This window comes from Pteropus medius, unplaced genomic scaffold (genome assembly GCF_902729225.1).
Source record: "Pteropus medius unplaced genomic scaffold, Ma_sr-lr_union100, whole genome shotgun sequence".
Taxonomy (NCBI): Eukaryota; Metazoa; Chordata; class Mammalia; order Chiroptera; family Pteropodidae; genus Pteropus; species Pteropus medius.
In genome coordinates this window covers 1,404,510-1,418,545 of record NW_024347867.1, presented here as the reverse complement: position 1 = coordinate 1,418,545, position 14,036 = coordinate 1,404,510, and the positions used below count along the sequence as shown (strand labels likewise).

The following is a 14,036-nucleotide window of genomic DNA, read 5'->3' as shown; positions in this document are numbered from 1 at the left end:
TTTCATGTATAACTGAGTCACCTTATATCCTTTTTGGAATCAATCACTTGTACCCTATAAATAAATAAACCAGAAAAAAAAAAACAAATTTTAGAGAATTCCTGAAGCATTTTAATATGCCCTTCCATGAGATAAGATGAACAAAGTAATGGTTGTGATCAATCCCTGGTAATATAATTAGTGGCTAAACTTTTTAGTTCCTTTGATGATCAATTCTAATATATAAGCAAGACAGCACAACCATTAGAAACTACAAACCTTGACATTCAGAAGTGGACTTACCTACAACAAAGCCAGTAAGGCCAAAGTGGCCTTTTAGGTGTTTCCTTACTACTCCCCACCTTTACTCCCCATTTACCTTAAGGCACAGAGTAGGTTTTTGCAAGCCTAATTATTCAAGTCTAATTCCCTGGTAAGTCATGAAATTATTCAGTTTTTCAGGGACCTACCAGCTTTAACCAAGGAATTACATCTGCTTTTCAAGGGCAGAATATGGTAAGAGTTTTCATCAATACCCGGCATATAGTCAAAGTCAAAATTTGACTAATAGTCAAATACTTGTCAATTAAATGACACAAAGCTACTATAAATGTTTATTGAACGGAAATGAACTGCTGTACATTGTTGCACTAAATCAACTCCTCTCTGAGTCCAAATGGTACTTATAGAGCTTTCCAGATCTCAGGAGTTCCACTTAAAACAGCAGAACACTGGACTAGTTTGCTAATCATTTAAAAGTCTCACATATGAGCATCTAAACGCCCATTAAAGCAAAAATATCATCAATGTCATTTATCTCCTTAATGGTTTCTGATGTATTATGTTTATTTATTTGCATCATTGTCCTCAAATCAGTTTCATTTTCTTTGCTTCCTGTAAGAGTTTCATGACTTTGTTTCTCATTAGTTTGTATGACAGGATTTGAAACTCTGCTACTCAAGAGTTGATTACTGTTAGGATGGAGATTAGTTCTATGAACTGCATGGTGTGATAGTCTCTGTTTACTGGTATCTGTAGCATTTTGAGTCCCATGAGGAGACTGCTGCATTTCCTTTAAAAGAGTCGACTGCAGCTTTCTCTGTGGTTTTCTCTGTCTCAGTAAAAATTTGCTCTGTGATCTTCTTTGTCTCAGATGATGCTTTGAAGTTTTGCTACCTAAGCCACGAAGAAGGCAGTTGCAAATAGATGTTTTTAGGCACTCTAGTTTCTTGGGCAAACTTTAAAAGACAGAGAGAAAGGAAAAATCTTGAGACTTTTAAAATGCAGAAAACAGTCTTAAAAACGTTTAATGTCTCCTTTTTACCAACTTCCAACAGAAAATGTACAATTTATCTAAGAGTCCTATGCCTGTGTACAAACCCAGAATCATAATGAAAAATAAGGATATAGGAGCTTCAACCCAAATCTGCATTTTCAGAGCACAACTTCCCTCATGCAGTAGGCAAATGTGTCCTCATTATGTTCCCAAAGTAAAGTAGCTCCTACAACTGCCTGCCAAGGCAGCTGAATGGTGAGATACCTCCATACTTTAGGGCCAGAACTTTTTCCTGATAACTGCTAATCTGTTCATAATGCAATAGGAATGGAACTGGGAAAGGATGTATCACAAATAGAAAAAAAAATCTGCAAGGGCGCATTAGTCCATTTCTGGATAAACAACTTCCCATTGTAGCAGGAAATGAATAAGTTGAATGGAATAACAGTGAAGGAGTTTATGTAAGAATGAGAAGACACGGCTTCTGGCCCAAACTGACTGTCTTGAGCTAACCAATTTGTGATTTACCTATCATCTTCAAGTTTGGGAATTCAGAACTCAAATAGCTGATTATTGTCGGTGTTTTGCTTTTGAATAGGGTACATGCCACAAAGTATATTAGTACCTTGCTAAATGCCCCACTGTTAATGATCATCAGATTTCAAAAGATTAGCATGGGTCTGTGCTTCCTACCCCAATACCCTCTCCTCTTCCTTTTTAAACAAATATAGAACTTGTGGAAGCCCATTATAATGTTAGTAATTCATTATCTCTGTTTCCAAACTGTTTTCTTAATAGAAGCAGTAATTTTTAAGGAGGAAGAAGGTAGGTGTATCTCCCAATTGAAATGGAAATAGAATGAAAACAGAAGAATCAGAGGATCCGTACGAAGTTCTAGGTCTCCAACACCCTGAGCAAAATCATTTCCTTATCTGTAACTGTGGACATTAAGTAAATTAAAAATATACTAGAAATATATTACTGAAACAGCAAGGCAAGACAGTATGAAAGAGGACTATTTTCTGGGTTACATAGTAATGGTTTAAACAAATACCAGTTTGTTATCCTTCTCATTGACTTTTAATGATTATTATCTCTTCCTCATTTACCCCCGACTTTAAACCTAGAACAACTCCACCTCAGGCTAAGTTTCCACTCTGAGCCAGATCCCTTTTAGATGGCTACCGACCTTTAGTGGGGACCCCAATGTAAAAACTTTTCCACAAATTATTCGTTAGGAATACTTAACTTCTCCCACAGCTTTTAATCAAAACTTGTAAAAAAAAAAAAAAAAAAAAAAAACCTGACTATATATTAGTTTTATTTGTTAAAATGGGAGTATCTTTTCCATTCATTTTAAAAGAAAATTTAACAAATTTTAGACAGTAAAATTGCTTCATCCATGGGAACCATTATAAAGCCCTAAACAGATATTTGTCTGTAACTATAGATAAGAAATTATGCTGGATGCACAGAATATTTCTTGAAGGATACATAAAAAACTGGTCCGAATGACACCTCTATGAAGAAAGAATAAGGACCTTTATAGCCATTTGTGGCTGAAATTGTTACCATGGGCATCTATTATTTTTTCAATAAAAATGTAAAACCCTAAAGTGTCTAACTTCATGTAATGTTTTCAAGCAATACCGACTGGCTCACAATCAAAAATGACCATCCTTAAGCAGTTCTATGAACACAGGAATCACAGGAAAGGAAAAAATCAATACATGGCGAGTGTAGCTCCCATGAAGGAACATTACCTGACCCTAGAGTCTGGTGTGTGCCATTATAGGAGGCAAGTACCTTCTGCTTCTGCTGTCACTTATCTTGCTGCACTAAAGCTGTGGGCAGACTGGCTGTCTTTCCTACTAAAGCTAGAACTCTGTGAAAATTAAGTCTGTCTTACAGATGGTTTTATCCCCAGATACTCCTCATGCTTCTGAATGAATGGATGGAATGGTGAGTAAAAATCCAATTAACCAAGTTTACCTGTTTCCTCCCAATGACAGCTTTGCCCAACAAAATCAATTAAGAGTGGGTCTCATTTTTAGCATCCTTCAGGCTACTAACATCCCATTTTTAAGAAAGCCGACTTGAATAAATATATACTTTTGCCTTAAATGATAGCAGGAAAAGGAATATAATTTTTGTAATATACTTACCTATAACCCTGAGCTTCCACATGTTTAAGCCGGTTACTTTTAAGAAGTTTGTTGCCCAGAAAGGAAGCCTGAGCCTTGAGTTTTTTGCTCCTGCACCACAGAATCGCCATTTGAATTTCTTCAGAGAGTTGTATGAAAGTCTCAGCCTCTTGAAATCTTTGCACAAAACTTTGGGCACAAGGAGTTCCTGTCGCTTTCTGAGAAGAATTTTTGGTTGCCTTTAGTTGGGATTTAGGACATTTAAACTCAGAGCTGGCCTCCTGAAATAATGTAAAGGTGAAAAAATATATTGGATTTGTTACTGACTTGTAAATATATGACAACAAAGAAAAGTTGACTCACAGACTATCAGAATTTTTAAAAGAAGAAAAATTTTTTTAGCTCACTGTGCTTTCCTTTTGTCCTAAAAAAACTTATTTATCCACGTTCCTAACACAAGATTCGTTTCTCTGTGTGCTACAAAAGATCCTGTCTATAGTTGAATTCAGTTGTACACAGGAAACAATATAAATATTCTAACACATCTCTATTTAACTATACATAGGAATAAAACTCCACATAATTAAATATTGGTCAAAGCCTATCTGGTAGGAAAAAATTACTGAAGAGCCCTATTCCTCTGTACTACTGGACTACCACCACATTTTTTTCACTTATTTCTATACCCTGAGTTACCTTCCTCAATGAAGAGTCATAAATGTTACTGAAAACACGTGAAGACAGGGATGATTGCCGAACATATGTTTAAAATGCTTAACTGAGCACCATTTCCAATTCTATTCATTTCCAATTCTGTGGCACCTTTGTCTCTTCAACCCATCTTTCTGTATCAAGTTTGAATTTTACCAACTTTTACTGTTTATGAAAATATGCCACCTACTAGGTGGACTTCCATCCTTCATTCGAGGGTTAGCCTTCTTCCAAATGTCCTACCCTCGAGAACATAAAAAAGTAATAGATAATATAAAAGTAGAGACCTATCAATACTTTATGTTGGTGATCAATAAAAGAAGTCTGTCCTAAAAGCCAGCTAAGTGCATTAGTGCTGATTGCTAAAAACGTGGTAGTCATGACTAGTCATGATAAGAGGGACACTGACCAACCAGCTTCAAAACTAGGAAAAGGTGGATGGACTACAGAAGTTTCAAGGGTCACAGAGAGCCATAGTTCTTAAAACAAAGTTGGCAAAACTATCTTGGGGAGTGGTGTAATAGTAAAGAACAAAGACTATGAAACCAAACTGCCTGCACTCAAATCCCAGCTCTGCCTTGTATTTGCTGTGTGCCCTGAGGAAGTTCATTGGCTTTATATGCCTCAATTTTTTCATCTGAAATATGTAAACAATAATAATAGCACCTGTCTCACAGGGCTTTTGTGAGGATTATGTGAGTTAATGCATATAAGTGTTTCAAACAATGCCTAGCAGAGTAAATGCAACGGAAGTACGTATTAGCTATTATTATAATCATCATCATCAATTATTCCTCCATCTGGAACTCATGAATTAGACAGAATATAAATGCAAACTGGAATCCTTGTAAACGTTCAAGAAAGTACTCTGACTTATTAGAATGATTAAGAGTTCTTAAGAAAAATGGAAGAAATAAATCATGCAGGATAACAGAAAAAAACAATTTTGAGAAGACAGAGGGTAACACAAGTCAACTAGTTACCAGATGAAAGAAGGTGACAGTGACATACTTATCTGCTGTTAGGTCCAGAACAAACAGAATTTACAGACACTAAGAAGAATCATGTTAAAGCTTGAACCTTGACAAGAAGAAAGAAATGGAAGCCTCATGACAAAGGATGAGGATGAGGATGATGATGAAAGTAGCTAATAACATCTAATACCAATTAAGTGTCTACCATACTCTTGACTCTGTGCCAAACACTTTACATGCATTAAAATTGGCAGAACCCATGAAGTACATTCTATTATTAGGAAATAGAGGTATGGACAGGTCAAGAAACTTACATAAGGTCACACAGTACAAACCTAAGCCAGGACTCAAACCATTTCTGTCTGACTGCAAAGCCCATACTCTTAAGCTACAGTACAATCCACACCTGTGACAGATCCTAGGGTCACTTTAAAATTTTAGCAAAATTCTTAGTGAAATGTTTCTGAAGGCATTCTATTAACTGGGTACATTTGAATCCCTTGGGAGTGCTTCCATTCATTCATTCAAAAGCTCAGACAGAACTAAGATGGCACTAAGCTTAGAGCTCAAGATAAAAATAGAAAATTCAATCTCTGTCCTTGGTTAAGTGGCATCTAAAAATTAGCAGAAATCATAAGCTATAGTAACCCAAACCTGAATAGCTTTGTGTTTCAGCTGTTTGCAGAAAGCCCTCAGATCAAATTCTGTTGACTTTTCTGTGGAGATGGAAAGATCACAGTTATAAAAATTTAGACATACTATTTTCAAATCAACAAATTCTTAGGTGCATAACATCACTTCTTGCCAAATTACTACTAAAGAAATAAAGGGAATTAAGCAAGCAAAGAACTATGAAGCAGCAACAGAAACAACCTTAAATGCTCAAGCTTTGAAAACACAGGTATTACATACCTCTCTAAAGATGATCAATGGGAGTTAAAATTAAGGAGATGCAGGATTTCTTTCTACACACTGCATAATTATATTATAATTTCAAAAATTTTTAAGAGTATGTGCCATATAAAAGCATATTACCTTTGAAGATTTTCTTATTCTTTACTGGTTGTCCAAGATCCACACTATTCTGTACATTGATCTTCATTTGTTTAGCTTTTTTGGAAATTCTAAGTAAAGTTTCTTCACTGCACCTTAGTGATTGCTCTTTTGTTAAAAACAGCTTATTTAGTAATTTAGTTACTCCTTTAGCTGCAAAATCTGTAGGCATTTTTTTCTTAAATAGCTCACAATACGGCTGTCCTAAAAATTCAGCAATATCAGAAGGAAAAGTAAAATCTTTGAAGTAAGGCAATGGTTGAATCCTAGAGACCTCTTGAAGCAATCCAAACAATGGTCCATATAAAGAAATCAGCCTTTTTAAAACACCTTTATAGAGAACCCTAGAGAAAGAAACAGGAGCTCATGAACCAGCCAGTAATTACAATTTGCAGATTATACAATAACTACAACATTCAAAGCTGAAAATAAATGCCTATCATCTGCCACTATAGATTAAAAAAAAAACACTATAATACATATTTGCAAATAGCCAGAGTAGTCTAGCCCTAACAGAAAAATCCAAGTAGAGTATGTTACTTAAAACCAAATAGAGTACTACACAGAAAGCTGTCTCAAAAGATGTGCATCAAAATTTTAAACGCAGTTTTATCTAGGTGGTGAGATCTTAGGCAGTTCAGGTTCTTCACATTTTTCTATTTTAAAAAAATTCTTAAGCAACATATTATTGTTGTAATCGGCAAAAATTAAAGCTATTTTCATCACAGAAAATAATAATGAATGTTTGACATTTTAAAATAATATGAGTGGTGATTCTAACATTATTACCCCAGACTAAAGATAAGCAGAATAAAAAACAAGATGATTGGAAACAGTATTTGAGATATCCAGGCTAAGATTTCAAAGCAAGGTTTTTAATCTCCAAAGACAGAATTTTATGTGTTTGTTTTCTAGTTTTAATTCAAATTACAGATAATTATCCCAATTGTCTAAAATGGCCCAGAACAAAGATGGGCAGATTCCAAGTCCAATTATTCATCAGATAAGTTTCATAATATAAAAGATACAAAAGAAGGTTATCTTTGGTTTGCAACTATTATCAGTGTTCTTTATATCAACTACACCTCAAAAAGCAGTGGTGTTTCAGGTGGAAGAATCTAGAGCACATAAAGAAGGGCGTTGCCATGAAAAATTACAAATCTACAGGCAGGAAGAATCATGAGATACAGCCTGTCCAGAAACACCCTCATTTTAAATGGGCTGTTTGCTATATAATTACAGCAACCATTTTTTTATTATTCTTGTTGCTAATCCTACAAATTCATTTACTTAATTCTTTAATAACTATCAACACATAGCCCCAAATAAACTCTAATCAAATGTAGAAAGAGAATTCCCGCATCTTCATCATCCCATGGGAAAACAAATATGAAAACTACTAATGAGAAACCTAAGGTGAGTTAAAGAGATGAAAAAGAAATGAAGGATTTCTAAGGTATGTACATACATACCATAATCTGCTCACCAGCCCAACCATCACAAGGTTTAAAATAATGAATTCTTGCAAACCTAGATGTTTCACAGTCAAGCTGAAGAATCAAGTTAAAGTTGCAAAACAAAACCTAAGTCATTTCGATTTTGTAAATTATATTTATGACAAAACTAGATTGGAAGTAGAGATAATTTTCTTGAAGGAATTAAAGTCTTGAAGGAATATATACTCTGCTGGAGCTCTCATTATTAAATTTAGTTTCTAACATTAAGAGTTTCTAGCTATCAATGCCCTTAGGATAATACATACTAGATAGAGACAGGCAATCTCTGGCAATGATTGTATAAGACAATTCCGGGAAAAAGGAGGTCAAGAGCAAAATTTTAAGAATTCTCATAAGTTATAACTCTTACAGACCCCTTAGCTTTCTAAGAGAAATACTAAATTTATCCAAACAATTCCAATTCAGAAGAAGGTATTTCAGTTGATTCAAGGATACAGAAATGTCTTGCAGCAACAGTCTAACAAACGAAGTAACAATTTGCAGGCTCCCAAAATCTTCATCAGCACCAGTTCCAAAACTGGTTGGCTGGGGACGACACATGCTTTGGTAGGTACAGGCTGATTTTCACTTGATAAAAATAGAAAAGTACATTACTTTCATTATTAAATATAAATCACTGATATAGCAGTTTTCAAGTGCAGATGGGCTATAAGCTCAAGGTAGTTATGCTCAATAATGACTCAGTTGATCAACACAGATGTTTCAATATAATCTATCATGACTCCACATTTCAAGTCATGCCAGTACCTCCTGCAAGCCCACAAAGGGAGATGACCACAAATACCAGATGTCCCTTATTAAAACAAAATTTGTGCAACTAAAGTATAATTAGTTATATTCCAACACTAAGCAGAGTAAAGTCCAAAGGGACAGCACAGCAAGACACCAAGTTCCCAGCTCATCACCAAGCAACTGGACCACTTACTTGGAAGAAAACAACTCAGACAAATCTTGAATTGAACCCTCCAAATTCATGTTTTTCAAACGTTTTAAACATTGTTCAACCTGAAAGGGGAAGAATATTTCAAATTTGTACGTATATGATATAGATAAAGCCACTGATGTAACCAGGAAAGCAAAGAGATCCAAAATTCCAAAGTATCAAAATAGACTGAATACCACAGAATACCGTTTTTTAAGGGTAAAGAAATCCATAACCCAGAGCAATTGCTTCTGGTTAAAATTTTGAAATTTATCCAGCCAAAAGAAATTTTATCAAGTCAGGTTATGACTAAGAATTTAATATCTGTGATGCTATAAAGCGGACCAAAGTATAAGATTATTATCGAGATTATAATTTTTCTGAAGCAACATGACTTCTAATAGAGAAACTATTTAAAAAGATATAAATTAACTACTAAATTTTAACAATCTGTAAGTGCTACAGAGATGAGGAAAGTGATGTTTATTCACTTTATAAATGCATATTGAACACTTATACATGCAAGGCATGCTGGGAAATCAAATAGTACATAAGACACTTCCCAATCTCTAATTGCTAAAAATCTAGTAAACAATTAGTTTAAAAGACATATTTAAATACTAAAATAAAAAGATATGCCCTATTTAAAATTACAGTCCCCTCAGCACTTCCTCCTTCTTTGCTGTATTTTTCTCCATAGCACCTCTTATTACCATCTGACATTTGACTGACTGACAACTGACTGATTGCCTTTTTCTTCTCAACTATAAGCTCCATGAGGGCAATATATTTTGTCTATTTTATCCACCACTGTGACTCAGTACTGAGTGTTGAGTAGGCACTCAATAGCATGTTTTTATCAAAAAAAAAGGGGGGGGGGAAGTAAGAGCCATCCATAAAACGTGGTAACAATTCTGTAGTCCTCAGGAAATACTATACAAAGGGTGTACATGGGACTGCTTCTAGACTGAAGGATGTGAAGATCTGGATGGCCACTGATACTGGCAAAGACAGTATCTTGCTAGAGCTACATAAATGCTACTAGAAATTCAGTTATGGATTCTCTCTTAACAGCATAGTTTTCAGAGCAATGGAGGCAACAATCCCTAAATTCTCGGAGGTCAGCTCCTTATCTTTATCATTTTTCAATTCTGGATACCATCTTCTGAGAGAGGTATTGACAAACCAAGATGGTAAAGCAAAAAAATTTGAGAAGTTTATGAAGGAAGAGAGAACATGGAGGAACAACAGTCTTCATCTACTCAAAGTACAGTCACACAGAAGAGGAATCAAGACTATTTTCTGTGCTCCATTTGGGAGAAGCTAATTCCAGTACCTAGCTTTTGAAGGTAGAAAAAATAAATCTCAAAGTAGATGAAAGTTTTCTATAAACTATGATATGTTAAGCAGATATAAGGTAGTAGTAGTAATGATAGTTGCAGCAGCAGCATGAGACATGTTCTCTATTCTAAGGGATGGTAGGGAACATAAAATATGTACGCAAATACCTGTACCACGATGTAGACTGTGCAAAATGCCGTAAGAGAAACATAAAGGGAGGTCCAAATAATCAAGAATCATAAAAAGAGGAGTTCAGCTTTACTAATCAGAAAAATGCAACTTAAAATGAGATTACCATAACATACAATTATGTTACTCCTCAGGAAGAAATTATTACTGCTAGGTAGCCTTGAAGATGGGACTTAGAGGATGAGAAAGTCTTTAACTGACAGAGATGGAGGGGCTGGGCATTCTTAACATATAGAACCAGCTGAGCAAAGCTCAGGTAAGGGAATGAATGTGGTGAGCAGGGGACTCTATTCTCAGGTTGCCTGGAGTATAAAGCAGATGAAAGATGAGAGAGAAGCCTGAGCTAAGGAAAATTGAAGAGGACAGATCATGGAGGATCTTGTAAGCTTAGCTAAGAAGTTTGATCTTTATTCAGAAGACAGTGAAGAACCACTAAAAATCAAAGCTCTGTTTTAGGATGATTAATCTGATTTGGGTTTACAGAATATGCCAGAGTGTGGGAAAGGTTGGAGGAGGGAAGATCAGTTAGGATAGCAAGACAACTAACAGTAGATAATGTCTAAAAAGGAAAATGCAGCCAGAAGTAAAAGAAGGGACTAGATGCAGAGAAAGTTTTGACTGATCAACTGACTGGATGGCAGAGCTACATAAAAGAAAGAAGCAGAGAAAATGGAACACACCGTTTTTCTGACTGGATAATTATTCACAATTACCCAGGAGAAATATGTTCAATCTGAGATAAGTTTGGTTTTGAAGTAAAAGATTCAAAAGGAGATAAAAGGTGCCTAGAAAAAATTCAGGAGAAGACCATGATCTCAGACTTTTCTCTGATGAAGAAATCGTCATCTCTTTTTCTTTAATGGGAGCTGAAAATTAACCAGAGAGCATGAACCTGTAGGGTTAGAGATTATGTCTTTTTTACCCCTGTATACTCAGCACCAAGCAAAATGTCTGACAAATAGAAAGTTACCAAAAATACTTGCAGAATTAATAAAGTGAATCAATGAATGTGCATATGAAGAATCCAGCTTAGGAGGCTCTGCTCTATGGTGCAGTCCCTAAGCTGCAGGGTCCAGTTTTGTCTTGCACTCCAAAAATTACATGAAAACACTTTACACACTCTAATATATTACCAATTTGATTATATACCCCACAATAAATAAATCACAACTTTGTTTTTTCTTTTTTTTTTATGATTGTAGGATTTTGATTATGCCCAGGAAATTATCTCTTAATTCAACACTTTGTCTTGGTCAAAACACTGTGTCCTTGAACTAAGCAAACACACTGTAATTTATTATAGATTGTGTATAATGCAGAAAACTTTTCATAAAATTACCCACTAGAAACAAGATAGAAAGAATTAAGCATAGTTCTTTTCTAAAAAATAAATATTCTTTGAAATACTGTAAAAAAAATGAAATCTCATATGCAACTATGGACTAAAGACCTATAAGTCACAAGTAATTTACTGAGTTTCCATAAATAACAAAATATTAAGTGGTAGTATGATCTCCATCTTCATCAAGTAAAATGTTGAATCTTAAAAACAGGGCTTCCTCCTTACCTGTTTGAGGGCCAAATGGGGCTTGTGGCGACCCATTCTGTTGTGATTGCTGTAAAGGACTGCGCATAACACATCTGTTTCTGCATCTAAGGTTTGGCTCTTCAGCGACAGTGTAACAAGACAGCATTCTTTAATAACAGCTGCAAGACAAAGGTCTAAAGCAGAGAGGTTTAGTAAGACTTAATATGCATTTCTACATTAAGTATATTATATAAAAATACACTGAAAGAAGTATCTTTCCTTATTTGTTTTAAAGGACTCAAGGACAAATTAACAAAATCAGCCTCAACTGTTAAGGACATAATTAATGATTCTAAGTATGTAAGAAGTTGGAAAACGATTACAGATGATACAAAGTCTGGAAATCAAGACAATACCTGTTAAACAAGTATGTATATCATTATATCACATTTTATATCATGATTTAAATAATCTTTTACATGAATATTTGGCAGTCATTTGGTGTACACTTATACTCTATATAGATACCTTGAAGGTTTTGCACATGCTTTATACTTCTCTGAATCCCCATTTTTGTTATGCACATAAGCAAGGCAGAATGGATACATTCATACTCTTAAAAGTCAAAGACACTGTATTTAGATACCACTTTAAGATATGTTCAGAGAAACCGGCATGGCAACTGGAAATTATATTACTTGATGAATGCCTGACTGAACACGAGGTACTCAGCAGTAGATAATAGCTTCCAAGTTGGAAAAGCTGTGAAGTAGAAAATGGAGTTAATGTGTTCTGTATGGCTCTAAGGCTTGCACTAGCATCCTAGTGGAACACAAAGGTAGATTTCCATACAACATGGAGAACTTTCTTTTGTCCCAACTACGTGAAGCAAGAAATGGGCTGCCTTGGAAATGGGGAGTGAGTTGGTGAATGTCCACACCTAATAGGAATCTTGTTAAGGAATTTTTGAATACAGGAAGAAGAAAATCTGTAAACTGTGTAGGATGGATGGATAGATGGAGAAGAGGATGTGATGATTAGATAGCTTATAAGCATTTAATATTAATAATAACCATCATTTAAGTGTTTATTTACCATATCGGGCACTGTTCCAAATGCTTTACCTATAACATTAACTCTTTCATTATTCAAAATAGCTCTGTGAAGCTATTTGAAAATGAGCTGAGGCACAAGAAGGTTAGACAATGACAATTCCCGGCAAAAGGAAGAGCTAGGATTCAAACCCAGTCAATCTGGCTCCTGAGTCAAGCGCCTTACTACTACGCCCTAATGCCTGAATAAACGGCAATACCATCAAAATACTTTAAGAGCACTCCATCCCTAAATGACATCATTAGATCCTCCCAACAACCGGTGATGTAGGGAGAACTAACCCCATTTTGCAAATGAGGAACCGGAAAGATCGCAGTTTAAGTCCAGAGTGCCTAGGTGACTCCTCGCAGCTCCCTAGAGGCAGAAGTCGGGAGGCTGACTGAAGGTAAACAGTCCTCAGTGCCCTGATCGAGCACAAGGTGCCCAAGCAGCACTTTTCCCTGACGCCGGCTGCTTCCGCCTCTCTCCGCACTCTCCGTGCGGGGCCGGGCTCTGGGCCTTGCTCGCTCCAGCCAGGCCCGGCGGTAGGCTCAGTAAGTTCAAGGAAGGGCTGCGCTGCCACAGGTCCTCCAAGATTCCCAGGCAAATTCCGGAGCGCAGCCCCTCCGGGGCCAGGCAGCACCCATCCCGGCGCCCCGCGGCCTCAGGAAGTCCCGCCCCCCGCGCACGTGCGCCGCCCCGGCCCGACACCACCTCCGAAAACCGTCTGCTCCGGTCGCGCGCGCGGGGTACCTCACCCACCCAAGGCCGCGCCGGGGTCCTGTACAGTCACTGCGCTGCGGCTCCCCGGCCTAGGGATCCTCACGCGGTTCCAAGGCTCTGGGCCCGGCAGCACCACAGCCATCAGGAGAGGCCGGGGAGGGACGGGGCAAGGCGGAGGCGGACGAGACCAGTGAAGCCTCACCGAAGGTGGAGGAGGGCAAGGGGCGGGGCCGGGGAGGGGGCGGGGCCGTCACGGAATCGCGGACCGAATGCTGTGAACTGGGAGGGAGCCAGGTGGTCGTCCGGCATCTGGTAACCAAAACCAGCACGTGTGTCAAAATCTCTTGGGAGAATTTTAGGGGAGAGCCTCACCCCAGTACTACTCAATCAGAATCTAGAACAGGGCGAGGAATCTGCATTTCCTTTATGCTTCCACCCAGGGGATTCTGAGGCACAACCAAGTTTGAAACTATAGTACTTCAAGGCGTTTTACAGATATGGAAACTGAGGCCCAGAGTTGGGTTGGTGCATGCATCCCCAACTCTGTCTCAGATATTAGGAGAAAAGCAGGAGATGAAATAAAGAGG

At 37.1% G+C, this 14,036-nt stretch overlaps 1 protein-coding gene across 4 annotated transcripts; it reads right to left on the bottom strand.

The window, feature by feature from the left end:
- Positions 1 to 581: 581 nt before the first annotated feature.
- On the bottom strand, positions 582 to 13,659 carry RMP64 (ribonuclease MRP subunit p64). 4 transcript variants are annotated; one of them, XM_039878958.1, is made up of 9 exons: positions 13,489 to 13,659; positions 11,674 to 11,828; positions 8,580 to 8,659; positions 8,090 to 8,221; positions 7,610 to 7,687; positions 6,120 to 6,481; positions 5,739 to 5,800; positions 3,421 to 3,680; positions 582 to 1,217 (listed from the first exon to the last, which is right to left on the bottom strand). In XM_039878958.1, exons 1-9 carry the CDS (start codon positions 13,589 to 13,591, stop codon positions 755 to 757), a joined length of 1,695 nt encoding a protein of 564 aa, XP_039734892.1. In that variant the 5' UTR covers positions 13,592 to 13,659; the 3' UTR covers positions 582 to 754. The 4 variants fall into 4 exon arrangements, with proteins under 4 accessions (XP_039734892.1, XP_039734893.1, XP_039734894.1 ...); XM_039878959.1 differs by having other exon boundaries at positions 13,485 to 13,615; XM_039878960.1 differs by lacking the exon at positions 13,489 to 13,659 and adding an exon at positions 13,029 to 13,294.
- Positions 13,660 to 14,036: the final 377 nt, after the last annotated feature.